Source organism: Equus caballus, chromosome 28 (assembly GCF_041296265.1).
Source record: "Equus caballus isolate H_3958 breed thoroughbred chromosome 28, TB-T2T, whole genome shotgun sequence".
NCBI classification, from domain to species: Eukaryota; Metazoa; Chordata; class Mammalia; order Perissodactyla; family Equidae; genus Equus; species Equus caballus.
Window position 1 is genome coordinate 43315624 of NC_091711.1, and position 25355 is coordinate 43340978.

The window sequence follows — 25355 nt, forward strand, 5'->3', positions numbered from 1 at the left end:
GTTTTAGAAAGCAGCAAAGGAATCAGCTCCGTGCGGGGAACCAAATGTTTGTTGCATCCAACCTGGATGGATCATCAGAGACAGAACTAGAGCTGAAAGGAACCTCAGAGGTCACAACATTCAGTCGTTTTGGAACTGAGACCCAGAAGAGCTGTGCAGCTTGCTCAAGATCCCACATCAGTGCTTGGCAGAATCCAGAGCCTGACACCCATGTTCTGGTTGGTCCTTGGAGGGGGTGACATACAGAACCTTGGCTTCAACCACACCTTCAAGTGGCCTAGGGAGCACAGAGGCCAGTGTCCTGGTGAGAGGGCCAGGCAGGGGACTACCACAAAGAGCCAATTGCCAAAGTTCCCCAGGACAGGCTGGGAAGCAGGACGTCCTCCAGGACAAGCTTGCACCACATTTGCAGAGCTCCCCCTTTCAGGGGTGCCTGCTCTGCCTGCCCTCCCAGCATTTGTCTGCTGGGCACCCGTCTCCTCCCCTCCCCAGAAGACCAAAGGAAGGCCAGGCTGCAGCTTTTGTCACTCCCCTTAGGAGAGCAGAACAAGGACTGCAGATGGTATAAAGCCCCAATTAATGCACACCACATGCACACCCGCGTGCCTTGCAGGGCACATGTGCATAGCTTGTAGACATCAGCAGCAAGACATGTCAACAACTCCTTGAGGCTCACAAGCTCGCAGATGAGTGTGTGATGTCCCTCATGTGCCTGGATGTGCCAACAGAATATCCTTCATACTGAGCTGCCTGAGGGGCTGGGATCTCCGGTCCCAGCCTGAGCTGGTTTCTGTGGCAGGCCCTGTTCTCTGCTGGGCCTGGCCTCCTGGGTTCCCCCACCGAGTGTGCCTGAGTGTGTGGTGCATGCTCGCTGTAGGCATGGAGCCATCTCACTGTTCTCACCTGGCAGGCCCTGGTTATGGCTCCCAGCCTGGGGGAGAACTTCCCTTTGCAAAGTTAGATAACAGGCTGGGCTCTCTGTCAGGATTGGCGCGGTGGCTCCACGTGCTGCAGCTGGCACAGAGCCAGGCCCGCCCTACCAGGCAGCGGGAAGGGAAGGCCTGGCTGCAGCCTGAGCTGGCAGGTGGCCGAGCTGGGGGTGGACGGGCGGGCCGGGGCCTGTGCTGCCCATTGGCTGCCTCGGGCTCCCGCCCCGCCCGCCTCCAGAGCCTGCAGTTCCCCAGCTAGCTCCTGCCTCTCCAGCTGCTTCTAAACTCCCCGAACAAGCACCTCCTGCAGGGCCATGTCTAGCTGTGACCGGATCGGAGTGGCCCCTGCCATGGACATGCCTGAGGTCCTCAAGTCCCTGCTGGAGCACTCTCTGCCTTGGCCAGAGAAGAGGACAGGTAGGAATGGAGGTGGCCTGCATTGGCTGGCTGCCCAGGTACCCAAGGGGTGGGGGCAGCCACAGGCACAGTGGCAGGACAGGCATCTCCAAGCTAGGGAGGGTCCCCAGCAGGGATCTGCGCTGGGCCCCTTCCTGGCAGAAGGAAGGCCTGGGGTGCAGAGGAACACTGTGGGGAGTGCCACTGCAACTCATGGGCGGCCCCCTGGGTCTGCTAGCTTTCGGAAGCTATGGCCAGCGTGTGGCCACTGACAGGTGCTGTGCTCACGTGGGACAAGGACAGGACCAGAGGGCCCCGCTGAGAGAATGCACTGGCTGCTGATTGTGTATTAAGTTCCCTCCCTCTGCATGTTGGGGTGGCAGCGGACTGGCAGAGACTGGAGATTCGGACAGGCAGGAGCCCCACTGTCTGGAGAAGAGACTTTCCTCCATGTGCTGCTTTAGCTCCTGCTCGCTGGAGGGCTGATCCCATGGATGGGATGGAAGCTGTTATGTAACAGGACCACAGGCTCGAAGCCCCGGTTCCTAGGATACCACAGGCAAACACGGGGCCAGGGAGCCGGCGGCGGAGGGCGTGCACCAAGGGGCAGAGCCAGCAGGCAGCACCAGGTGTCTCCCAAGTCCTGCCTGAGAAACCCAAGGCCACAGCTAGCTTTGGGGGGTGGCCTGCTCAGGGTACTCCCTCCTGATACATATTTCTCCAAATCTCTTCTGTTCTAAGACTCTAAGACATCAGGGGCTCACACCCAGGTCCTCATTGCTCAAACTCCACGGAGGCCTTTAAAGGAGCCCCGCTGGCCTCTGCTCTGGAGTCTGACTTAGGCGCCCTGCTGTCCCCTCAGGGGACCTTTCTCAGGCCTCTCCCTCATCCTGCTGTGCTGGCACCTCATAGATCTTGTCACCAGAGCCCTGGTTGTCCCCACAGGACTTACTTCCACGGGACTCAGCTCTCTCCCAAACTCTGGAGCCTGAGGACCAACACCACAGCCCCTGCCCTCTTTCTCACTCCTCGGGGAGCCGGGCTCAGGGAAGCGAGGAAGCAGGCTCTGCTCATGGAGACTGCTGGAGGGAGGAAGGTGGCTCCCAGAGCTCAGGGGAGGGTCCCTGTGGGCTCTCACAGAGCTCTGGGCCCAGGCCCCTGAGACTACACCCTGTGGTCTTGAATGCGGGGCGGTTGGGCTCCCTCGGGCGGGTACCACAGAAGGAGTCTCTGTGCCCTCCTAGACGCAGGACCCCCGCTGCTCTCCAGGAGAAGCCCATCTTCCCAGGGAAACCCTCACCTCAGCCTGGCAGATGGGCCACAGCTGACTTTGTCTTGCCATCTCTGAACAGCCCATCTGGGTGGGTGAAGCTGGAAGTCCTTCCAAAAACTAAAGGTAGCAGGTTTGCTTCTTGGTCCAGGCACCCAGGAGGGCAGGTAGGGTGTCCCAGGATGGCGCAGTGCATGCACAGGAAGTGACAAGGCTGCCGGCGACTCTGCAGGGCCAGCTCCCCGGCTGGGCAGGGAAGGGTTCTCGGAGGCAACTCAGGGCGCTGCTCTTCAGACAAGGATAGCAAGGTCTTTGAAGTGTGGCAGCAGCTGCTGGTTGCTGGTTCCCAGCTGGTCCACGGAGCCCTGTGACAGCTGGAAAGTCCCTGTCCCTCACTGTGGATGGGCAAAGTTGGGGCCCAGCACAGAGGGGACTTGCCCAAGGTCTCAGCAGAGCTTTGCCAAGGGCGGCAAGCTCTGAGCATTAGTTGGTCTGGTAGGGCTGGTTGGCCCAAGAGGAGGAGACCGAAGTCTGGAGCCACTTCCTATCACTTCTCCATGTGGTGCCTCACTGAGGGTCAGAAGCATGAGGCCCCGTGGGACCTGACAGATGCCAATGGGTAGATAAAATGAGAGGAGGAGGGCTAAAGAGCCAAAGGGGCCAGTGTACTCCACAAAGACCTCTCTCATGTTACTGCCCCCAACCCACAATCCCCACTTTCCAAAGCTCCCAGACCAACCAAATCTGTTATAAAAATGAAAGCATCTGCCTGAAAAGCAATAGACTTCGGTGAAAGGAAAGTGCACGCACCACACGAACTAGGATTTCCAGAAGACACGTAGCAAGTACTTTAAAAGTTCTTGTGGGGGCAGCTTCTCTCCTCATGTCCCAGCACTGGGGCTTCAGGGCTCAACGGGAGGACCCAGCTGCCTGGAAACAGGCCTTCCCTCAGGATCGCCCGCCCTTTGCTTTGGTGTGAAAGGGGGCAGGTTTCTCCGTGGGGGACTAAAACCCGTTTACGAACTGCCCACTTTCTGCAGCCTGGTGACTGTGCTTCCGCACACATTTAGGTCACATGCAGAGCACATCCTGGGTCCAGCATGAGGGAATCTCAGAGGGAAGCCGTGCAGAGTGTGAGAAATTCCAGGTGTGCGCTCACGAGCCTCTGCTCTCCCTACAGCCTCTCACTCCATTTTCCAGTTCAAAGATACTCCCTGCGTCCTGCCCTTGGGGCTCCTCCCTGTCCTGCTGCCCGGGCCTCCCCCCACAGCCTGCACAGACTCCCCTGCCTTCCTGTCCCCGGCTAAGCAGACTTTCTCTAGCAGAGCTGACCAGGTTCAAGCCTCTCTTGGCTTCAGGTTAAAGCGGCCACCCTGCACCCCCTCACTCTGGGCCACCAGTTCAACCAGCTTTCCTGAAGGCAAAAAAAGCCATGTCCAGCAAAAGGCTGGGCCTGTACCCAAGGCCCTGACTCAGTGTCCCCTCTGTCTCTGGGTCCTGATCCCTAAGGACTACTCTCCCTGTTTCTACTCCTGCCCTTTCTCCCGAGGATCTTCTTCCAGAGGCAATTCCGTTCCAGACTGCTCACTCTCTCTTACCTTCTTCTCCAGCATCTGTAAAGACCCTGCTTCTCTAAACTATACTGTTGGCTCTTTACACCCCAACCCTCCCTCACTCCATGGGGTCTCGGCTGTGCTCAGGGGCCAGTCCTCCATCTTCCTGCCAGCTGTGGTCACTCAGGCCTCCTTTTCAGGGAGCTGTGTAGCATGACAACACACCCAGAGGTTGAACAAGACCTTCGCTTTGAGCTGGGCAGGTGGGGTCCCAGCCCCGGGAGCTCCTAACTACAATTACTTGTAGGTCACCCCGCAGGGGATCCTTGACATGCCCTTCTCTCTCCATCCCCAATCTGTAAACAGGGGAAAAAGAATACCTGCTCCAGGGCTTGTTGCCAGGATTAAATGTTATCCCATGTGAAAGTGTTTGCAAACTGTGAGGTGCCACGCTGTTTTCTCTGTGAAAGGCAAAGAGCAGCTGGGCCTGGCCTTAGGCTTCTTCCATCGACATTACATTTGCAATCTGACCTCATTCCCTTCTTTCCACTCCCCTTCCCCTGGATACCCTCCTTGAAAGAACTGGATGTTGCAAGTTTGTGCAAGCACATGCAGGGCTGTGTGCTTCCTTGGAAATGCGCGAGGCTCCTGGGGGCATGGTGCCATCAGCCCTGCACCAAACTGGACAGCCCAGCTGGGCTGGCCTGAGAAAGGGCTGAATGATAACAGGCTGGATCTCAGTGGGACTTGCTGGGGCAGAGGCAGGGGGGCAGAGGCCTGGGGATCCCCCTCTTGCAGGATTGGGGTAAACAGGCGAAGACGGGCGGACTCAGTGCAGCCTGGGCTGTCCTGAGCTTGGTTGCCTCCACTCCCAGCCTGGGGGCCCAGAGCAAAACTGAGAAATCGAAGTTTGCTTCCAGGGAAGTGGAGGGGAAGGGGCCTTCTATGTGCTGGGCGCCTTAGCTCCTCTACTCCTCACTAGCACCTTCTAAACGGTGGGAAAATGCACGCAGAGACTGGCTACCTTCCAGGCCAGGATGTGGGCCGCCTCTCTTTTTCACTTCCACCTTAGGGCTCACAGCCTCTTTCTCCACCTGTCCCCCGGCACCCATCAGAGAAATGAGAAATTCACTCTCACCGAGTGCCAGAAACCGACAGCAGTGTCCAGGAGTGTCCCTTCCAGATGGCTGTGCATCATTCTGGGCCTGACCCAAGGCCAGGCTGCTGAGGGAATGAACCCTGATTCTCACAGCACTGTCTCTTGAATGAGTGCTGGGAATGGCGCTAAGTGCTGTTACATCACCATCTCTGAAATGGCGTTGTGAGGGGGGTATGATTATGCATTCTACAGATGAGGAGACTGATGCTCGGAGATAGGAAGGCCATGCAGTTGTCCAGGGGTTCCAACCCAGCTCTGCCCACTTCCAGGCTCGTCTCTACCCACAGGATTCCCCGAGGTCTCTGAAACTGTATCACAGGGCAGTACCACCTCAGTCCTCCAACCATGCATCATGGGCTTACTGAGTGCTTGCTACAAATGTGGTGCAGGGTGCAGGGACAGACACTGCCTCGGGCCTGGCATTTGCATGCCAGTAGGGAGAGACAGACAGCCAGCAATCAGGAGGGCAGGGCCAGCCTCTCCAAGGGGGTGACATTTGAACCGTGGCCTAGAGAGTGAGGAAGAGCCAGCTACACAAAGAACTTTCAGGCTGAGGAAACAGCACCTGCAAAGGTGTTTTCCTGGGGCAAGAAAGACACGTGTGTCTGAGGAACAAAAAGCCACTATGGCTGCAGAAGGTGAGCAAGGCGGAGAGAAGCAAGAGGTGAGGATGGAGCACCCTGAAAGGGGGAGAGCCTGTGGGGCCTTGAAGGCCATAAAGAAGAGTGAGGCTGTTGTCTCGCCACCTACAATGCCCCGCTCACCTCCACTACTCTTGGAGAAGTGGCAGGTGAGGAGGAATGAGGTATTCCTAGAACAACCCCAGACAGAATGACAGTAAGAGTTCATCTGAGCACTTGCGAGGCACCAAGGACTGTTCTCAGGAGTGTGCCTGCATTGACTCCTTACTTCTCTGGCACAGAGAAGTTAAGTAACTTGCCCAAGGTCACACAGGAAGTATTCCACGAAGGAATCAGACCCAAAGGGTCTGGTTCCAGAGCCCACACCCTACCATTGCTTCCACTGGAGAACCCCCGGCTGTCGGGCAGTGGCTGCTGAGACATGGCAGAGGCTGGAGGTGAGGGCTTCTCTCTGGAAATGGCACTCTTGGGGCAGCTCTCCACCTGTAACCCAAACCCTGGGAGTGGACAAAATGCAAGCCAAACAGAAAACTAATACTCCTGAGACTGTTGAAGAGATGAGCAAGAGTGAGTGAGCAGCCTCCACCCAGCACTGCCCCCCAGAGCAAACCGAGACCAAGGCACAAACCCCCGCCCAGAACTCTGCAGCCGCAGGCATGTGGGCTCCAAGGAGGCAGTCGTTGGCAGGCTCGTGCTGGGGGACTTGCCAGAAGGATGGCTCATGTTTGTTATTCCAGGTTCGATTGTGAATCAAACACAATGACTGTTATTTAATGTTTATAACCTTCCAAATATATATGACTTAGCTCTGAAAGGGTTTGTTAACTCTCCTACCAGCACCAACAACAAAGCGAGCCAACAAATATTTACTGAGTTACTACCCTAAACAGGGCTTTGTGCTCTCCTGCATTTGGTACTGGCAAAGCACACGGATAACTGGGCTTCGTTAGAGCTCACTGGAAGCCTTCTCAGCGCCCTGCTCTTACACACACAGGCTCATGTCACATTTTTTGGCAAGTCAGAAGACAGAGTGGTACCGTCCTGCTAGATGCTGAATATATAACCAAAGAGATCATCTTGGGGTATCTCCCAAGGGCTCCCATGCTAGAGTTTCTGAACTTCACGTTTAAATGATAATACTCCAAATCGGTATAATGGCTTAAGGAAAGGCTCTTGTTCTGCATGCGCTCAGTTGAATTAAGTTTTTAACTTGAGTTGGTTAGCAGGCTTCTTGGAACACTAAAGAGTAGAATTTAAAGCCAGTCCAGGTCTGGAAAATGGACCTTTCACATCCCATCTCTGCAGTAGCTTGGACTCTAGAACCTACCCTCAACCCTACTGCCTCGTCCCCACACCCAAAATAATTCTACTCCTGACCCAACACAACCTGAATGAAGGGGAAAGGTGGAAGCCAACCCACCCCATGCCTCACACAGCTCAGGCCGGCACCTGACATTGCTCCCCACACAGAATCCTCAGAACCGCTCTGTGAGGTAAGCGTATTGTTGACGAAAATAATCCACAACCAATCTATAAATGAAAATTTGGGTGAGTTTATTCTGAGCCAAAATGTGAGGACCATGGTCCAGGGCCTTTCTTCCCGAAGGAAGAAAGGGCACCAAAGAAGTGAGGTGTACAGAGTGGTTATATACCCCCAAAGAGGATGTTTCACATAGGATTGAAATGTCCTTTTACAATAGTCACGAGACTGCTCTGTGGGCACAGCGACTGATGGACACAGCAGGTATTAGGTCTGCTGTCTGGGTGGACACAGCAGGGGGGCAGGTCTGTTGTCACAGGTGAGCACAGCAATCAGTTCCTAGCCTAGGGAGAGACGCTTTTCCTTAAAGAAATGCCAATGTTGGGGGAAGTTGCACCTTTATCTTAAGGGCCTTTGTTCTTGTCTTTGGGATATAGCAAACGTGTAAGCAGATATACAATGCATGCTCAAGGGCCATGTCAGGCCCTTTTGGAAAAAACAAAGTCAGGCCAAATTAGGTTTACACCAAACGGCTTCCTCATAGACTCCAATATATCCTATTGCTTCCCATTTCTATTTGTCAATATCATCTCTATTTCCAAGAGAAAAGTAACTGAGGCTTAGGCAGAAGTCACTTGCCCAAGGCCACGTGGCTGGTCAGCGGCTGAGGAGACATTCCACCCAGGCCTGCCTCCCAAGCCCACAAAGTCACCGCTGCCCCAGGACCACGCTTCCCTCAAGAAGCCACTGCATTGAAACCCTATTACTGTAGAACACTAAGGTACCACTTCATAGCTTTAAAGCCTTAACCACATAATAACATGTTCTTTTTATGGAATTATTTCTTTGTAGAGCTCACAAACACTATGGAAATTAGCTAATTACTTCTTGCAACCTTCATTCCTCCACTAAAAGAAGGGGCAAGGCCGCACCGTTATTCCCACTTTACTGATGGGAGATGGAGTTAGAGGTGGGCTGCTACGGCTCTTCTCAGGTCAGCTGGAGAATGAAGATGAGAACATATTGGCTCTTGCCTCCAGGATGGCGCTGTTGAATGCTGCCAGTCAGCAATGCAGCTCACCTCCCAGCTTGCAAGTAAGCACGAGAGAGAACATGTTTGTAAGGTTTCTGCAGTGTTTGTGACACACCATTTACCCTGTGGTTATCCAGGGAAAAAACCCTCCCTGGGGAGTGTCAGTACATGAACAGAGAACCAAATCAAAACTAAGTTTTGATGTGGCCGGTTAGCTCAGTTGGTTAGAGCGTGGTGCAAGACTAAGTTTTGAAGCCCGAACCTGCCTGCCTGTTAGGTCAGTTGCTCCAGGCTGGGTGATGAGTGGAGAAGGCATTATCCTTTTTGGATAACTGTAGCTTAAAAAAGAAACCTAAATCTTTACCCTTTCTTACTACGTCCTGCCTTTGTCATAAACAAATGTTAGAACATTCCACTGCTATGTTATCATAAATCCTCCTCTAATAAGTTGAAAATTTCCCCCCCCTTTTGATAACATCACATTAGCCATGAAAATATACACTTAATTCTTAATCTAGCAAGTCTCTCCATGGCCAAACTAGTCATTTGTTAAAAAGCTTCATATATTGTTTTAATCAATTTCCTTGGAATGTCCTTTGAAATTTGTTTCTAGAAACCTCTAGGTCAATTTCTCCTAAAGATATCTTAGTTTAGCCATGTACAGAATCCCCAATAACAACAACTCTGCAACACAAAGATTTCCTGTATACAATTGAGTATTTCCACTAAATTGAGTGAAATGGGCACTGTTTTAGCCTCCTGGATAACGGATACACCAAGCAGTGGATTTGTACCTATCAGTTTTAGTAAAATTATAAAAAACTACCATTTGTTGCAGGCTTGCAATTGCGCATTTGACATGCATTGGCTTATGGAAACCCCACAAGGCAGATCCTGCCCTCCCTCCATTTGACAGAAAGGAAAGGAGGCCTGGAGAGGGAAAGCAATTGGCTGGCGGTATTAGAGTCAGAAAGTGACTGAAGTGTAATGAGTGCGGCAGTAAGAATTTGAGTTTTGGCATCAGGCTCCATCACCCTTCCCCAACCACCACCCAAAGTCCCCTCAAACCTCTTGCTTTCCAGGCTCGCTCAGGGGCACAACTTCTTTTCCCCTCTCAACTCCCAGCAAAATTCTGATTGCATCAGCTTGACAACTTTCAGCTAAGCTGGGTGTTGCCGACACGCACCCATCCCGTGAGCCAAGAACTGCATTCTACCATTGCCCCAGCCCCATACTGAGCCACTGGCAGAACACAGGACAAACAAGCTGAAGTCCCCGCCCTCTAGGAGGTTGGGCAGGGAGAGTCTAGTATTGTTCGGGCTCAAAGCAGAGCATGATTTGTGCTGTAAAAAGGTACAAAGGTCTGGGCGCTGTTTAGGAGCAGCTTCCTATAACGTCTCCACCGTTGTGTATCCCCTCACATTTTACGTTTTCACATGTTTCCTGAGCAACTCCCAGGGAATATTTAGATTTTAAGAAAGGAAGTCGTTCTCCCACACAATGTGTAATCACTACCATGTATAAAGGAGTTTTGGTTTTTTTTCTCCCCTAGGAAAAGGAAAGGAAGGCCTTAGGAACAAAATTTCAGAGCTCTTTAGGACTTTAGAGATTAACTAGCTCAACTCTTTATTTTACGGTTGAGAAAACAGGCTCAAGGGAAGCAACTGGACTTTCCCAAGGTCACAAGCCAGTAAGCGGGAGGACAGAAACGTGTCCCCTACCCTGGCTCAGGGCTGAGCCCTTTCTCCCCACCCCCGGGCCTCGACAAACCGCCCTCCACGCTACCCTTTAGCGAGCCGCCACGCCCACACCAGAAACCCGGGATCAGTGGGGAACACGACACCCCTTACGCGGCGGCCAACCTCATTCCGGGCATCCCTACTGGCCAGGCAGTCGCCGGCCGCGGCCCTGCCCTCAGCCAACCTCAGGGTCGCGGGGAAGGAAGGGTGCGGGCTGGGCTCTGCGTCCCCGTCCCACGACCCTGGGCAGAGTCCCCGGAACAAGCAGGCCCGCCCCTCGCACTCCCCGCCTCCCCTCGCGCTCCCCGCCGCAGCCCGGCACGTGCTGCGCCTCGTGCACCGCCCCGGGCCCCGCCCCCGCCCTCCATTGGCTGTTCCGCGCCTTCCTTCTCTTCCGCCGCCCCACGCGACTGGACTCGGCTGCGGCTCCACGTGACCCGCGGGGGGACGGCCGCGCGGCCCGAGCGGGCTCACTGATAGGCTCCCCCGGTCGGCCTGGCCGCGCCCAGCCCCGCCTCCCTGCAGCGTCGCGTCCGGAAGGTGGCGAGGTTGGGATGAGAGGGAAAGGAGAGCGGTTACGGTGGTCTGGGAGGAGGGCGGGTGCTATGAAGAGGGAAGCGAAGGCGAAACCACCGGTAGAGGGGAAGGGGCCGCCGCCGAGGAGGGCCTATGACACAGACTCCAGCAGGCGCCAATCAGGTGACGCAGGGGCGGGCGGGCGGGGCCTGCGGCGTTGCTTCTCACTTGGCCCCGCACGTGTCTCGCTCAACCCGGCGGCCTAACCAATCACGGCCCGGAGGGCTGCGCCGGCCCCTCTCACAGGATGGGCCAATCCAAGGCCGCGATCCAGGGACGCTGGCCTGGCTCTATGAATAATTAATATGCCAGAGCCGGTCTGCAGGCGGGGTAGGGATGGAGGGAGGCGGGGGTGCCGCTGGGCGCCTGCGCAGTAGCTGCCCGTGTCGGCAGCTGCGGCGGGTCGCACGGCTCCGGCCCATCTCAGGGGCCGGGCGGGGGAGGCGAGGCGCGCGAGCAGAGCGCGGGGCACGATGTCCGACGCGGGCGGCGGAAAGAAGCCGCCTGTGGAGCCGCAGGCGGGGCCAGGCCCAGGGCCGGGGCGCGCAGCTGGGGAGAGGGGCCTGCCGGGCTCCTTCCCTCTGGTCCTGAAGAAGCTGATGGAGAACCCCCCACGCGAGGCGCGCCTCGGTGAGGGGAGGGGGGGTCCGCGCGCGCCCGGGGGCGGGGTTTAGGCAAGGGCGGGGCCTTGTGGGGGCGGGGCCGGGGTCGGAGGTCAGGGTGAAGCGGTCCAGCCGAGGGGGATGGGGCCAGGGATGACGAGGGCCCTGGAGGGCGAGGCAAGGGGGTTGGGAAGAGAAGGTCGGAGGCGAGTTGAGAGAGGTTGGGGCAGATGGGGGTTGGCAGGGAGGGTCAGGAGGAGAGAGTGGGGTGGGGGTCGCAGTGAGGAGGCTCATTGGGCAGCCACGAGCGCGCGCGCTATGCGTAGGGCTTACTGTTGAAGCTGATGGGGGTCGCAGCAGCCGCTTAAATGACGCTCCAGGGCGCGTTCTCTGGGGCCGCTTGCATCAGACTATTTGGGATGCTTGTTTAAAATGCCGCTTCCTGGGCCCCGCCCTTCACCCACCGAATCTGCGGCTCCTGGAACAGGAATCTGCATTTTAAGGAGCACCTACCCCGCCTTGCCTCCGTGATTCCAAAGTCCACTAAAGTTTGAGGTGCGCTGATATACTATAGCGAATTGTCTTTGTATCTGGCCTTCCCCCCCCTTAGGAGGAGGACTTGTCTTCATCCCTGCGTGTGATATCCCCAGCTACTAGGGACTCACTGGAGATTTTCTGGAAGTGTGTCTCAGGGCTGCTGCTGACATGGGGGAGGGGTGTCAGGAGAAGAGATGCGAGGAGGCTTCTGAGGGGGTTCGGGAGGCAGGTAGAGGGATGAGGGTCAGAATGAGGCCAGTAAGGCCCTTCACCTGGTGGTTTGGGGCTGAACCTAGGCTTTGGGGCCACAGAGGCAGGCCTGGGCTTTATCTTGTTTCCTAGGCCACAAAGGTCCCTGGGGCCTATGTGGAAAGCAGATTTGGCCTTGTTTTTTTGGCCTGGGAACATGAGGTTCAGGGAGCAGCAGGAGTGCCACCTATTGTGAGGTTTTAGGTGCACTGAAGTGTGCTTTCCATCCGAGACCTTTGAATTTCCAAGAACCATCAGTGTAGTTCAGGGATTTGGGAAGGAATAGGCCTTCTGTGAATTACCTGTCTTGGGGAATTAATTTCCTTTTTAAAAATGCCATTTGTCTTCCTTTCCTGGGTGTGTTCTCATCCCTATGGCTGTCACTGTTGGGTTATAAATAGCTTCAGTACATCAGGTGAGTCCAGGCTCTCTCCTCCTGCTTCAGGATCTCATGTGCACAAACCCTTTTGCTTGTTTTTAAGGAGATGCTTTGTTCCAAATCTGGGATCTGAGACAGGCTGCCAGGACAGGTGTACACATCTGTCGGGTTCTTGTTCAAGATTACCAAATAATAACCATCCCTAAGAATAATCCTACCTTACATTTGCAAAATACTCACAGAGCACTTTGACAGAATCTTATTTTATTTAGTCTCCACAGCAGTCCTATAGGCTGTTATCCCCACTTCCCAGATGAGGAAAGCTGAGGATGCTTCCTGAAGGTCCCATAGCTAGGCCTCACAAGTCTCGGTCTGGGGCTCTTCACCGGCAACCACTGATGTTAATCCCCATGACCTGAGTGACAGGCCTAGTCCTTTATCATCTCTTGGAATTAAAACTCTGTCTTGTAAAAGCACTGATTAAAAATATCCTCAATTGCTTAGGCCAGGCAAAACCTGGACCTTATTGTTACTTATCCTTCAGTGTAGGTGTTTTTCTGTCTCCTCCCTTCTCTTCCCTCATTTGATCCCCATGCCCCTGCCCAACATGGATCACAGTTGTTTCTGAACAGAATGTAGAGTCAAGATCTTAGGGGAGGAGAACAGGCAGGCCATCTGGCCCACCCAGCCCCCCAAAGCTTGGCTTTCTTACTTCCCATTTGGTTTTAAACCAAAGCCTGGTACAGAAAGCAGTTGCAGGAATTCACGTTAATTTGTGTTAGAAGCCATGACCAAATTCTATTTGTCAAAACCATGTTCTTAACTCACTGGGTGTGTCCTTTTTATTGGACCAATGGGCTGCTTTTTGACTGTCTGTGGTCTGGGAGTCCATGCATGACTGGTTTATTTCCAACATAATCATATCTGATTTCTCTTTTTCATTTCAGAATCCAGAGTTCAAACTTGTCTCCCTCAATTTGAAAACCCATTATGAACTTGTCATGATTTTATCTCCCACTTCCCTGGTTAGCGTCCCTGTCACTTTGATTTCTTTCCAGCCTTGTCGCATTTCTCTCTTGTCTTTTTTTCTTAATTTGCTTTTTCTTGTATATCCACATGCATAACTTTTGACTGAGACAATTAAGTGGGATCTAGTCCCCCAGTAATTGATTAATTTTGCTTTGGATGGGAGCAACCTTTCTTCTACAGCTCCACCCATCTGCTTCTTCCCAGAATCCCTGCCTTCAATATTCTGTGCTTATTCAGGGATAGAGGTCTCTTGAAATGGTTGCTCTGAAAAAAGTCCTGAAAAGACAGCTCCAGGCCCTGTCTATCTAATACAGTGAAAGGGAGTCTGTTGGCAAACCCAGTGTTCTTCATTCAGTATCCACCTTGTCCTGTGGCCCACTGTCTGCCTGCTCCTGTATTGGCCCTGGAGATCTAGAAATGAATCAGACACCGTCCCTGCCCTCAACAAGCTCACAGTAATAATGAATGTCTGCCGTGTGCCAGCAGCTCTACAAGACTTTCAAATGCTGTCTCTAGTCTTCATCAAAGAGGCAGCTTTATCCTTATTTACAGTGGAGGAGACTGAGCCTGGGAGAGGTTATAACATAGCTAAAGTCACACATCACAGCAAGTGGGTGGCAGAGCTGATATTCAAGCCCTAGGTTGGGTTGCTGTGGAAAGCATAGCTGGGGGCCAGCCCGGTGGCATAGTGGTTAAGTTCGCATGCTCCACTTTGGCCAGGAGTTCGCTGGTTCGGTTCTTGGGTGCAGACCTAGGACCACTCGTCAGGCCACGCTGTGGTGGCATCCCACATAAACTAGAGAAAGACTGGCACAGATGTTAGCTCAGTGACAATCTTCCTCAAGCAAAAAGAGGAAGATTGACAACAGATGTTAGCTCAGGGCCGGTCTTCCTCACACACACAAAAAAAGGGCATAACTGGAGGGGACAGGACGGGAGAACATAAAACTTCTTGGCCTGAGGAATCAGCCTTTCCTAAGATATCGCTAAGACACCAGGAAGGGTCAGAAACTCCATTTCCTCCTTGTAGCCTCCCTCCTGCAGTTGCTAACGCCACAGCCCATTCTCAATTAACCCTGGGACCACTCAGGCCTCAGAGCTTGACGCTAGCATTCTGGGAAGCCCAGGCATGGGCAAGGGCGTGCTGCCATCTCTACAGGAGGCCAGTGGCCTGGTTCAAGCACCAGGTTATAACAAGAACAGAGTTGGCTCTTGAAATGCATAGGATGGATCAGGACTCTGAGAGAGGTGGGTCAGCCCTGTGAGGCTCACTGCTCACCTCTTGGGATTGAGTTACCCTCTTGTGTGGTGTCTTATCGCAGATTTTGTGTGTGCAGATAAGGAAAAGGGGAAGGAAAAACTGGAGGAAGACGAGGCCGCAGCAGCCAGCACCATGGCCGTCTCAGCCTCCCTCATGCCGCCCATCTGGGACAAGACCATCCCCTATGACGGCGAGTCTTTCCACCTGGAGTACATGGACCTGGATGAGTTCCTGCTGGAGAATGGCATCCCCGCCGGCCCCACCCACCTGGCCCAGAACCTGCTGTTGCCTGTGGCCGAGCTGGAAGGGAAGGAGTCAGCCAGCTCTTCCACAGCGTCCCCACCATCCTCCTCTGCCGCCGTCTTTCAGCCCTCTGAAACTGTGTCCAGCACAGGTTGGTGACAGGCCTTTGGGCAGGGCCACCTGTCCCATCCAGGGAAGTCCACTTCCCACTGAGGGCTGCTTGTGTCCACACACACCCGGTGAGCCCCTTCTCTCAGGGGAGGTCCTGGTAGGCCTGCAGTGTGGAGAAATCCTCTGCTCCCCACCCTTCAGCACAGTCCCCTGAGGCTGGAGATAAAAATAGCAGTCACATCAGTGGCAGTCGCAGCCTTTCTGTTGGTTGGTGTGCCGCAGATGGTCAGGACAGTGGAGTGAGCCCTTTCGGTCTGAGGCTCACAGGATGGAAATCCCATTCTCATTTCCTCAGTGCTGCTCTTTACCCCTGCATGCACTTTGTGACAGATTGTTGGGAAGCTCAGGCAAGCACAGTAATAATAACAGCTCACATTTATTTAGCACTTACTCTGTGCCAGGCATTAGCATGTAATCTTCACAAGAATCCTAGGAGGTTGATACTATAATCCTGGTTTTGTAGGTGAGGAACCTGAGCAGTAACTTGCCCAAGGTCACACAGCTGGTAGGTAGCGGCGGCAGCATCCAAACTCAGGATGTCTGACTCCGTACCCAGGTACTGCTTAGGCCCTGGCACGAAGAAGGCATTCTCACTGCCAGGACAAACATCCTCTCTAGGATTCCTCCTTCATCTTGTCCTCTTTCTGTTTTACCTCTGGGGGTTGGTTGGTTAGTTGGTTTTCATGCCCCTTGGACATGAGCCCACCAGAGGAGGCGTAGTTCCTGTTTCAAGGGGCTCTGCAAAGCTTTCTGCAGGCTCAGTTAGAGGCATACAGGCTGATGCCTCCTGGAAGGAGCCCAGAAGCTAGTGTGGAACCCAGGGAACCAGCATCCAAGGAATTCTCATGCTCTATTTATTTTGATTTATTTATTTTACTTTTTATTATGGAAAAATTTTCAAATAACAAAAGTAAGAGACTACTATAGTGAACCTCCATGTAACCATCACTCAGCTTCCATAATTCTTAACTCATAAGCAATCTTTTTTTTTAAAGATTTTATTTTTCCTTTTTCTCTCCAAAGCCCCCCCAGTACATAGTTGTGTATTTTTAGTTGTGGGTCCTTCTAGTTGTGGCATGTGGGATCCCGCCTCTGCATGGCCTGATGAGCGGTGCCATGTCTGTGCCCAGGATTCGAACCGGCAAAACCCTGGGCCACCGAAGTGAAGCACGTGAACTTAACCACTCGGCCACGCGGCCGGCCCCCAGTCTTGTTCTTTATAATCTCTTCATTCCTCTCACCTGATTATTTTCAATCAAATCCTAGATATTATATCAATTCATCCATAAATATTTCAATGTGTATGTAAAATATAAGGATTCTTTTTAAAAACATAAAAATACCAGTTTTACATCTGAAATTGACAATAAATCCATCAACATTCAAATTCCCAAAAAGTTGTCTGTTTTACAAGTTTGAATCAGGATCCGAAGAAGATCCCCACATTTCATTTAGTTAAGTTCTTAAATCTCTTGTAATCTATAGAGTCCCCTCCTCTTTTTTTCCTCTGCAATTTATTTGTTGAAGAAACTGAATTATTTGTCTTGTAGAGTGTTGCCCATGCTAGATTTTTGACTATATCTCTGTAATGCTGTTTGACTTGTTCCTCAGCCCCTCACTTTTTTCCTATAAACTGGTCATATCTAAAGGCTTCAGCTGATTCCAGCCAAATTCTTGTTTGCAGGCAACTCATTTTTGCGCTGGTCAGGTTATCCTAGAAGCTTGTTCCATGTGTGGGTAGGGGACACAGCTGGAAATGAGCCCCCGTCTTGACCCTTAGGCTACCTAGGTGGCATTCACCTTTGATTTTGTTTTAAGTGAACCTTAATGAAGAATGACATACAGAAGTGCCCATAAGTATACAGCTCGAAGAATCTTCACAAAGTGAATCCACCCATGTAACTACCACCCAAATCAGGATTTAGAACACTAATGGTATCCCAGAAGTGCCTCGGGACCTCGCTTGTTGATTACTCCCCCGAGGTATTCGCTGTCCTTATTTCCATCACCAAAGATTCATTTTGCTTATAATTGAGTATTTTATAAATGGAATTGTATGTTATGTTCTCTTTTTTGTTTTTAACTATTTTGAGTTAATTACATTTATACTCTCACTTTCATAGCTTCCTATAGCCAGCTTTATAGCACACATATGTGGGCATCAGAATCTCTTTACACTAACAAAATAGATTTACAGAACATACTTACAGAACACTGCGACAGAGAAGAAAAAACACAATGCAGGTGGAGTAAGATTTATAATGAAGAATTGTGTACGTGGTAGAAATGAAAGTAGAACTCTCCCTCTTAATTTTTCAGTTCCTTCTGTACAAAACATAAGTAGTCTGTATTCTTTTGTGTCTAGCCTCTTTCCTCAGCTCTGTTTGTGAGAATCCTCCACATCATTGCCTACTGCAGGGGTTTGCTCATTTTCATTGCTGAGTGATGTTCCATCGTGTGACACACCACAGTTTATCCGTTCCACGGCTGACAGACGTGTGAAGCATTTCTAGTTTGGAGTTATGCATAGCACTGCCATGAACATTTGTGTGTATGTCTTTTGGTAACTATACATGTGCATTTCTTTGGGCATTTACTGAGGAGTAGAGTGGCTGGGTCATCGGACATGCGTACATTCAGCTTTGTAGATACTGCCAAACAGTGTACAGAGTGGTTGGAGCCGTTTACACTCCCGCCAGCAGGGTATGGGAGTTCTGGTTGTTGGCTTTGGTACCTTGGCTGTTTGTTTTGCAGGTGAAGAGTTTGGCAGCCTCTGTATTCCTTCAGTTACCACATTGATCCCTGGTCATTCACTCCTCTGACACTCAGCCCTCTTTGTAATTAACTCCTTCTAATGGGATATACAGTGAGTTTATGTCCATGATCCGGTTAAAACGTAAGTCTGATCCTGTCACACATCTGCTCAGAACCTTCCAGTGGCTTCTCCCATCTCATCAAAATCAGTGGCGTAAAATTTGGATAAATTTTTGTTGGGGTTTGGGGAGGAACTGTCTTGTGCATTATAGGATACTTAGCAGCATCATTGGCTTCTAAATGCCAGTAGAACACACCCCACCCTGTCCTTACATGGCCAAATGTCCCCTGCAGGACAAAATCTTTCCCTACTGAGAGCCACTGCTTTATTGGGATGAAAGGCCCTATATTTTCTGTTCTGGACGTGGCCTGTTACTCTTCCCCCTCCTTCATTCACTCCAGCTGCACTGGCCTCCTTTCCTCTTCTTTCAACATACCACTGCTTGCCTGTGCACATACTGGCACCCTTCATGTCCACTCTTTCTGAAATGTGCTGCTTGCTCCCAAATATCCACATGGCATCTAACACTTTTTTGGATATTTTTAATTTATCTTAGGTAATGTCAAGAATAACATTCTATGAAGGCAGGGATTTTACTTGTTTTGTTCACTGCTTGGTCTTTGCCAGGACAGTAGCTGCCAGAGTATAGCAGGTGCTTAATAGATACCTACTGACTATTTAGTGTACTCTTACCAGTAGCATTGAACAAGTAGGCCAAAGGCATAGATTTTTTTATATAACTTATCTCTAATAACGCACAATCTTTGAATTCTGAAAGTGTCTTTAATCCAATGTCCACTATAAAGTGGCAGCCAGGTAGAGCAGAGATGAATCAGCCAGACCCAGACTCAAATGTTAGTTCAGGTACTTGCCCTCTGTGTCCCTGGGAAAACCATGTCGTCTCTCTGAGCCTTAGTTTCCTCATCTGTAAAATAAGGTTAACGCCCATCTCCTTCTCAGAGTCGTCGTAAGACTGATGAGCACAGTGACTGATATGTCTCAAGAGATTCAAAAATGGAAGCTGTTTCATTATTCAGTCTGTGTCCCTAACCCATTATAGTTCAAGGAGAGATTCAGCTGTTTCTCATTACTTGAGAACTTGAAACCACAGGAAGTTAAGGGGGTATAATGATTTAATGTTTTACTTAACATTTCTAGGGGGAAAAAACAATCTGGAAATCCTGTCTCTTTTGAGGGCCCCTGTTTCCTTTTGAGCATTTTGTTCCTGAAGGGAAGAACTCTTTCCACGTTTGTGGTATTGAATTGAATCACGTGTGCCAGTCTTGCCTGGCGGCTGGTGCTGTTCTGTTTTTCCTTCCCTCCAAGTGGCAGTGGCTTGTGCAACCGTGAGATTCAAGCTGGTATCTGGGTGTGCGACATGTCTTCGCTGTCCAGTGGGCTGCTTTTGGACCACCTGTCTCTGTCTTTCAGAATCCTCCCTGAAGAAGGAGCGGGAGACGCCCAGTCCCATCGACCCCAACTGCGTGGAGGTGGATGTGAACTTCAATCCTGACCCTGCCGACCTGGTCCTCTCCAGCGTGCCAGGTGGGGAGCTCTTCAACCCTCGGAAGCACAAGTTTGCAGAGGAGGACCTGAAGCCCCAGCCCATGATCAAAAAGGCCAAGAAGGTCTTTGTCCCCGATGAGCAAAAGGTAACCTGGTATCTGTTATAAGTGAACGTACAGCATTGATGCAAGAGCCAGGGGTGTGTGCTTCCCCACGTTTGGGTTTATCTGGAGGACCGTCCCTCCTTGTGGACACCCTTTAGAAAGGTATGAGTTCAGAGCATAGAGCCATATCCTGCAGCAACTGGTAGAAAGAAAGGGAGGCAGGTGGCGTTTAGCCCCAGCGTGACTCCCTGTAGTTTCTCTTTCATTACCACCACCAGCTGTGTTGATGTTCCCACCTTCCTGGCTTTAGCCCAGCCTTAGGGCGAGTGCTCACTAGGCCACCGGAACTCAGCTTGAACAGGCCCTCACTTTGAAGGACAAAAGATAGTTATATGTTGTTATCCCCAGGGATGAGCAAGCAGCCAAATAGCTTCCTTTTTTGGCGGGGGGAAGAGAAGCAAAGGTGTTCTCTCTCTCTTTTTTCTTTCTTTTTTTTTTGTGAGGAAGATTGGCCCTGAGCTAACATCTGTGCCAGTCTCCCTATATTTTCTGTGGGATACTGCCATAGCATGGCTTGACGAGCGGTGGTAGGACCGTACCAGAGATCCAAACCTGTGAACCCCAGGCCACCAAAGCAGAGTGCACAAACTTAACCATTATGCCACTGGGCCTGGCCCCCTCCCTTTTTTTTTTTTTAATTCCTGAGGAAGATGGTCCCTGAGCTAACATCTGTTGCCAATTTTCCTCTTTTTTTGCTTGAGGAAGATTGTCCCTGAGCTAACATCTGTGCCAGTCTTCCTCCATTTTGTATGTGGGTAGCTGCCAGGGCATGGCTGACAAGTGGTGTAGGTCTGCTCCCAGGATCTGAATTCGCAAACCTGGGCCACCAAAGCAGAGCCTGCCAAAGTTAACCACTACGCCACGTGGCCGGTCCTCACAAGCAGCTTTCAAGCTGATGGTTTTGTGGGAACAGGGGGAAGGGGTGGGAGAGGGGGATTTTGCAGTTTTTCCATCCTCTCCTGTGAAAAACTCACGGGAAGGACTTTTCACCCAAGCTTTGGAGTCAGGCAGACCTGGATTCAAACCCCGCTTTGCCACCTAGACCTGGCTGGGCCTCAAGTTCCTCATCTGTAAAATGGGAATAACATAGCTGCCTCTCAGAAGGTTTCTGGGGTTTTAATCATAATGATGATGAAAATGGGAAACATTTATGTGGTCCTTCTTGGAGGCCAGGCACTGTTACAGAACCCTGTACATCCTGACTCATTTACTCCTCCAACGACTCTACTATGTAGTTAGTGTTATTATCCCCCTTGTAAAGGTGAGGGACCTGAGACACTGAGAGGTTAAGGAACTCACACGGTTTCACTGCTAGTAGGTGGCAGAGCTGAGATTTGAACTCAGGGCCCTGGACCCAGGGGGCAGGCCCTTAGCCGCAACCAGAATGCCTAAATGAGGCAAGGGTCTAGGCGGTGCTTCACAGTGGAGCGGCGGAGAGCAGGCCGCCAGTACGTGGAGTTCCCTTCCCTCCACCACATAGCTCCCGAAGGACTTTGTGTCCCATCCTGCCTCCCTGGGGAGAGGGCAGGGCCCCTTGGTGTCCTTGGCACATGCAGCTCCTCCCTGGGGTCCCAGCTTCCACTCTGGCTGCACCAGACGAGTTATGAGAGGAATCTGGGATATGGAGTGCTGGCAAGTGGGGAGAGATTGGGTCCCCTGGTGAGGAAAGACGGGAGATCCACAGAGGACGCTTCCCCACAGGACGAAAAGTACTGGACAAGACGCAAGAAGAACAATGTGGCAGCCAAACGGTCCCGAGATGCCCGGCGCCTGAAGGAGAACCAGATCACCATCAGGGCGGCCTTCCTGGAGAAGGAGAACACGGCCCTGCGGACGGAGGTAGCCGAGCTACGCAAGGAGGTGGGCAAGTGCAAGACCATCGTGTCCAAGTATGAGACCAAGTACGGGCCCTTGTAACCCGTGTCCCCGCCCGGGTGGTGCTGCCTGCGCCTCAGACCTCTGCCTGGGGGCTCCCCGAAACCCTACACGAGTGGAGACTTAGGACTCGTCACGGGCGAATGGCGGCGCACCTGCTCCAGGAGCGTTCACGTTTCAGCTTCATTATCACATGGCCAGCGCACGTGGCGACTTCCCTGGGGGGCCAGCCTCCTCACTGGCGGGGCCACAGAATCTCTGTAGACGGGTGAATCAGCCTTAGTTTCTATTCTTGGATGTCCCAGTTGAAGCGGAAGGGGACCTCTGGAGGACAGACCTCCTTTCCTGGGGCGCTCAGGCTGCCCTGACCCCCTCATCTCCAGCCTGGGCCATGGAGGCCTGTCTCCGCAGAGCGAGTCGTGATCATTGTCACCCTTACGTCTTCTCAGGGAGCAGGGCGCATTTCCAGGTGGGGTGTCTGTCGTCCACCTCACCCTCCCCAGAAAGTCTTTGAGAGAAACACCTGTTCCCATCTTCCTCAGAGGTGGAGACACAGCAGCTCCTCTGCAGTGTTCGCGCGGGTGCCAGGCCACAAGAGCCGGGTCTCTGTAAAGCCTGGGATGGGTTGGGTCTGGGGCCTGAGGCACAAGTGCACCGTTCTTAGCTCCCACACCCCTTTTCTCTTGTGGCTGAGCCTGGACGCTCTCTGTGCTTCGTCTGCTGTGGAGGAGAGACCCCCAGGGTGGCCAGTCTCTGAGCCCTGCTCACAGTGCAGAGGGAGACCTTTTCCATCTCCTCTTCTCCAGGTCACCCCTGGGGGCCACCTGAATATTGTTTGTCCCATTAGACTAGGCCTCTGGGCCTGCTGTTTCTTTTCACCCAGTGACCAATTTCAGATCTTGGATTTAAAAGGAAGACCCCCCTCGTCAGGGAAGCTTAACTTCCCAGAGCCGAGACGCACCTTCCGCGTGATGTTTAGAAACCTGGCCTCCACCGCCACCTCCACTGTGGGCGGAGAGCTGGGGCGTGCTTCTTGGGAAACTCCTGTTTTTTCTTGCTCTGCTCTCCTGTGTGGGCCAGACGAAGAGTCCACTTTCCCTGAAAGCAGAAGAGGGCTTCCCAGTTCTGGCTTCAGGATCCCTCCTCCACGTGAGCTGGCTGGAGGGCGTCGGCCGGGCAGGACACCTGGTTTGGGGTCGCCAGGGTTGCAGCACAACTTTGTGGAATAGCAGGCTCTTGGGATATTTGTACAGGCTAGAGTCCCCTCAGTCTGGGTCCCAGGGGCCGTGGGCCACCCATAAAGCCTGTCCGGGGTGTGGCGTGGAGGGGTCCTCGCAGCTGTGGCCTCACTGCTCACAGCTGCTGCTTTGTCTTGTGTCCGGTTGGGCTCGTCCTTTTGCTCTGCCCGGAAGATTAATTGAGGAAATCTGTGGAACCTTCTGCTCATTGTGGTCAGCTGGGGCACCTGGAGATGGGTATATTTATTTGCTCAGGGCAGGCAGCCTGTGGTAAAGAGGGGTCAGAGGTGATGGGCGCACTTTGTCATGCTTACCACTGGCTTTATTTAAAGTGTGGCTCCACGTCCCAGGCCCCAACCCCTAAAGACTTTTCGTTACAGATGTTAAGACCAGGGGCAGCCACCCACTGGCCGTGGACTGCCCCCGGGGGATGCCACGGCCCTCCGGGACCTGCACACCTGCCTCTCCGGGGGCCTCGACAAGGGTCCCTGAGGCCAAGGGAGGTCACCGCCTCCCTCCAGGCCCCTGACTTTTACTTTGTGGTTCTATAAAAATCATGTTCACACTTTTCACTCTAGTGTAATCACAACAGGGCAGTTGCATCCGGCATGTCAGTGTCCTGCCCCGGGCAGCTTGCCCGCCCGGGCGCTCTCCCTCTGGTCTGGCTACCCACCAAGAGGGCAGTTCTCATTTTGTTATTGGTAGAAGAGCATCTGGCTTAAAAGCTCTTCATTTTCTTTGGCCAGAAAATGTATGGTTTGTGTTTCTTCAGTTTGTTTTTTCTTAAAGGGTGGACATTTAATCTCTGGATGGCGTCCATGTTGTGACCCCAGCGGGTGGGACGATGGCCTGATGTCTCTCCTCTTTGTCCCACCTTCTGCCTGTTCAGTGCCCTCCCCTTCCTCCCCGCGGTCAGTGGGTGTCTGGTTCCTTCCCAAAGTGCTTACTTGGAAAGAACGTGGCTGCTGGCCTCTTTTAGAAGAGCCCCTTTGAGTCAGGAGCCTGACAGGGACAGGAAGGACATGTCCGTGGAGGTTGACATTTTGGGGAAAAGGAGTGCTCAGGTAAGCGTGTCTCCTCCCAGACCTAAGAATTGAGTCCTTGCAGAAGGAGAGGATTGCTGCCTGCTCAGTTTCCGTCGCAGAATTGGGAGTCTTCTTGACTTCCTCCTGGACCCCCTCCATCTTGGGGCTGAGCCAAAGACTGAGGCTCCTGTGCTCAGGTTTTTGACGTCCTCTACAAAGAGGCGGAGGCTGGAGAAGCCAGTGTAAACGGCTTTCCCTGGGTTTGCAGTGGCGGAGAAGCACCATCCCTTCCTAAGCGCCCTGTCCAGCTTCGTAGCCTCGTTGCAACCTCAGAACAGACAAATCATGAATGAGCTAGAATGTTGCAGGAATATACATATAATAAACGTATATCTAGATATAGGAATAGATTTACAGAGGGAGAGCTTTCACGATGGCCAGCAGCCTTGTGGAGGACCTGGGTAACTCTTACTCTTGGCCAAAGGAAAGGCTTTGCCTGTCTGAGTCCTGAGGTTGGGGACGGCACTTAGCAGCGAACCTCGACTCTGGTAAGCATCACCCTGCTGAGGGGGGCTGCTGTGGCCCTGGGCGGGCAGCTCCTGCAGTCCTCCAGCCTGAGGCGGGGTGGCAGGTGAGGGAGCCAGCAGAGGAGGGCCCCTTTGTACTGGGCAGTTCTCCATCCAGGGCCCTGGGAGCTCTGTTCCGCATAATACAAAGGGCTGAGAGCCCCTGGTTTTCATGGCAAAGCCCCACCCCAGAGCTCCTTCAACATCTGTTAATTAAGTGCAATAAATTTTTCTAGAAAATGGCAAAGATGACTTCCAGGTGGATATTGCTATCTTACGATGTTGGGGATGCCAGAACACCACTTGGTTTTATTTTTCTAAGTGCATGTGATGTGATGGAGTGTGTGGGGCTCTGCATCCTCCCCTGGGAGCTGGCATTCCAGCAGGCCCCTCTCTCCTTTACCTTTGTTGGAGGAAGGAGGCCAGGAGAACATCCCTTCTTCCCAGCTGGAGAGGGAGAAGCAGACCATAGCCCATTGGCCTTATGTGCGTGTGTGCGTGCGAGTGTGTCACTGCTGGTGGGCCGGAGTAATGTGGTGGGAGGGAAGCCGGGAATGTATCCTTTTCAAAACAAAATTAAATATTTTGAGATGAGAATTGTGGGACTGTTTTCTCTGTCCTCCTCCCTGCTTCCCAGTTTCCTCTGTCTGCGTGTTGGCCTGGGAGCCCAAGGGTTGTCCCAGGCACTCCTGCATCACCAGCCAGGTACCCTTGGCCAAATCACTGAACCACTCGGTGCCTCGGTTTCCTTGTCTGTCAGATGGAAGTGATTCCTGCCTGCTCACAGTTTATTGAGGAAGCACTTTGAACAACTAAAAGTGCTGTCCCACCGGTAGAAAGACAGGGAACTGATCGTGAAAAGTGTTCCCAAACAGGGAACACTTGATGACAGCTATGTTAGAAAGAAAGTACAAAGACT

General features: G+C 52.5%; 1 protein-coding gene across 13 annotated transcripts; it reads left to right on the forward strand.

Moving 5' to 3' along the window:
- The first annotated feature begins 1028 nt into the window (after window positions 1-1028).
- Window positions 1029-25033, forward strand: TEF (TEF transcription factor, PAR bZIP family member). 13 transcript variants are annotated; one of them, XM_070253706.1, is made up of 5 exons: window positions 10679-10899; window positions 13491-14820; window positions 14910-15227; window positions 19494-19714; window positions 21434-25033. In XM_070253706.1, the coding sequence occupies exons 2-5, from the start codon at window positions 14442-14444 to the stop codon at window positions 21647-21649; spliced, it is 1134 nt and encodes a 377-aa protein (XP_070109807.1). In that variant the 5' UTR covers window positions 10679-10899; window positions 13491-14441; the 3' UTR covers window positions 21650-25033. The 13 variants fall into 13 exon arrangements, with proteins under 13 accessions (XP_003364351.2, XP_005606736.1, XP_070109810.1 ...); XM_070253705.1 differs by lacking the exon at window positions 10679-10899 and adding an exon at window positions 11147-11406; XM_070253707.1 differs by lacking the exon at window positions 10679-10899 and adding an exon at window positions 11534-11933.
- Window positions 25034-25355: the final 322 nt, after the last annotated feature.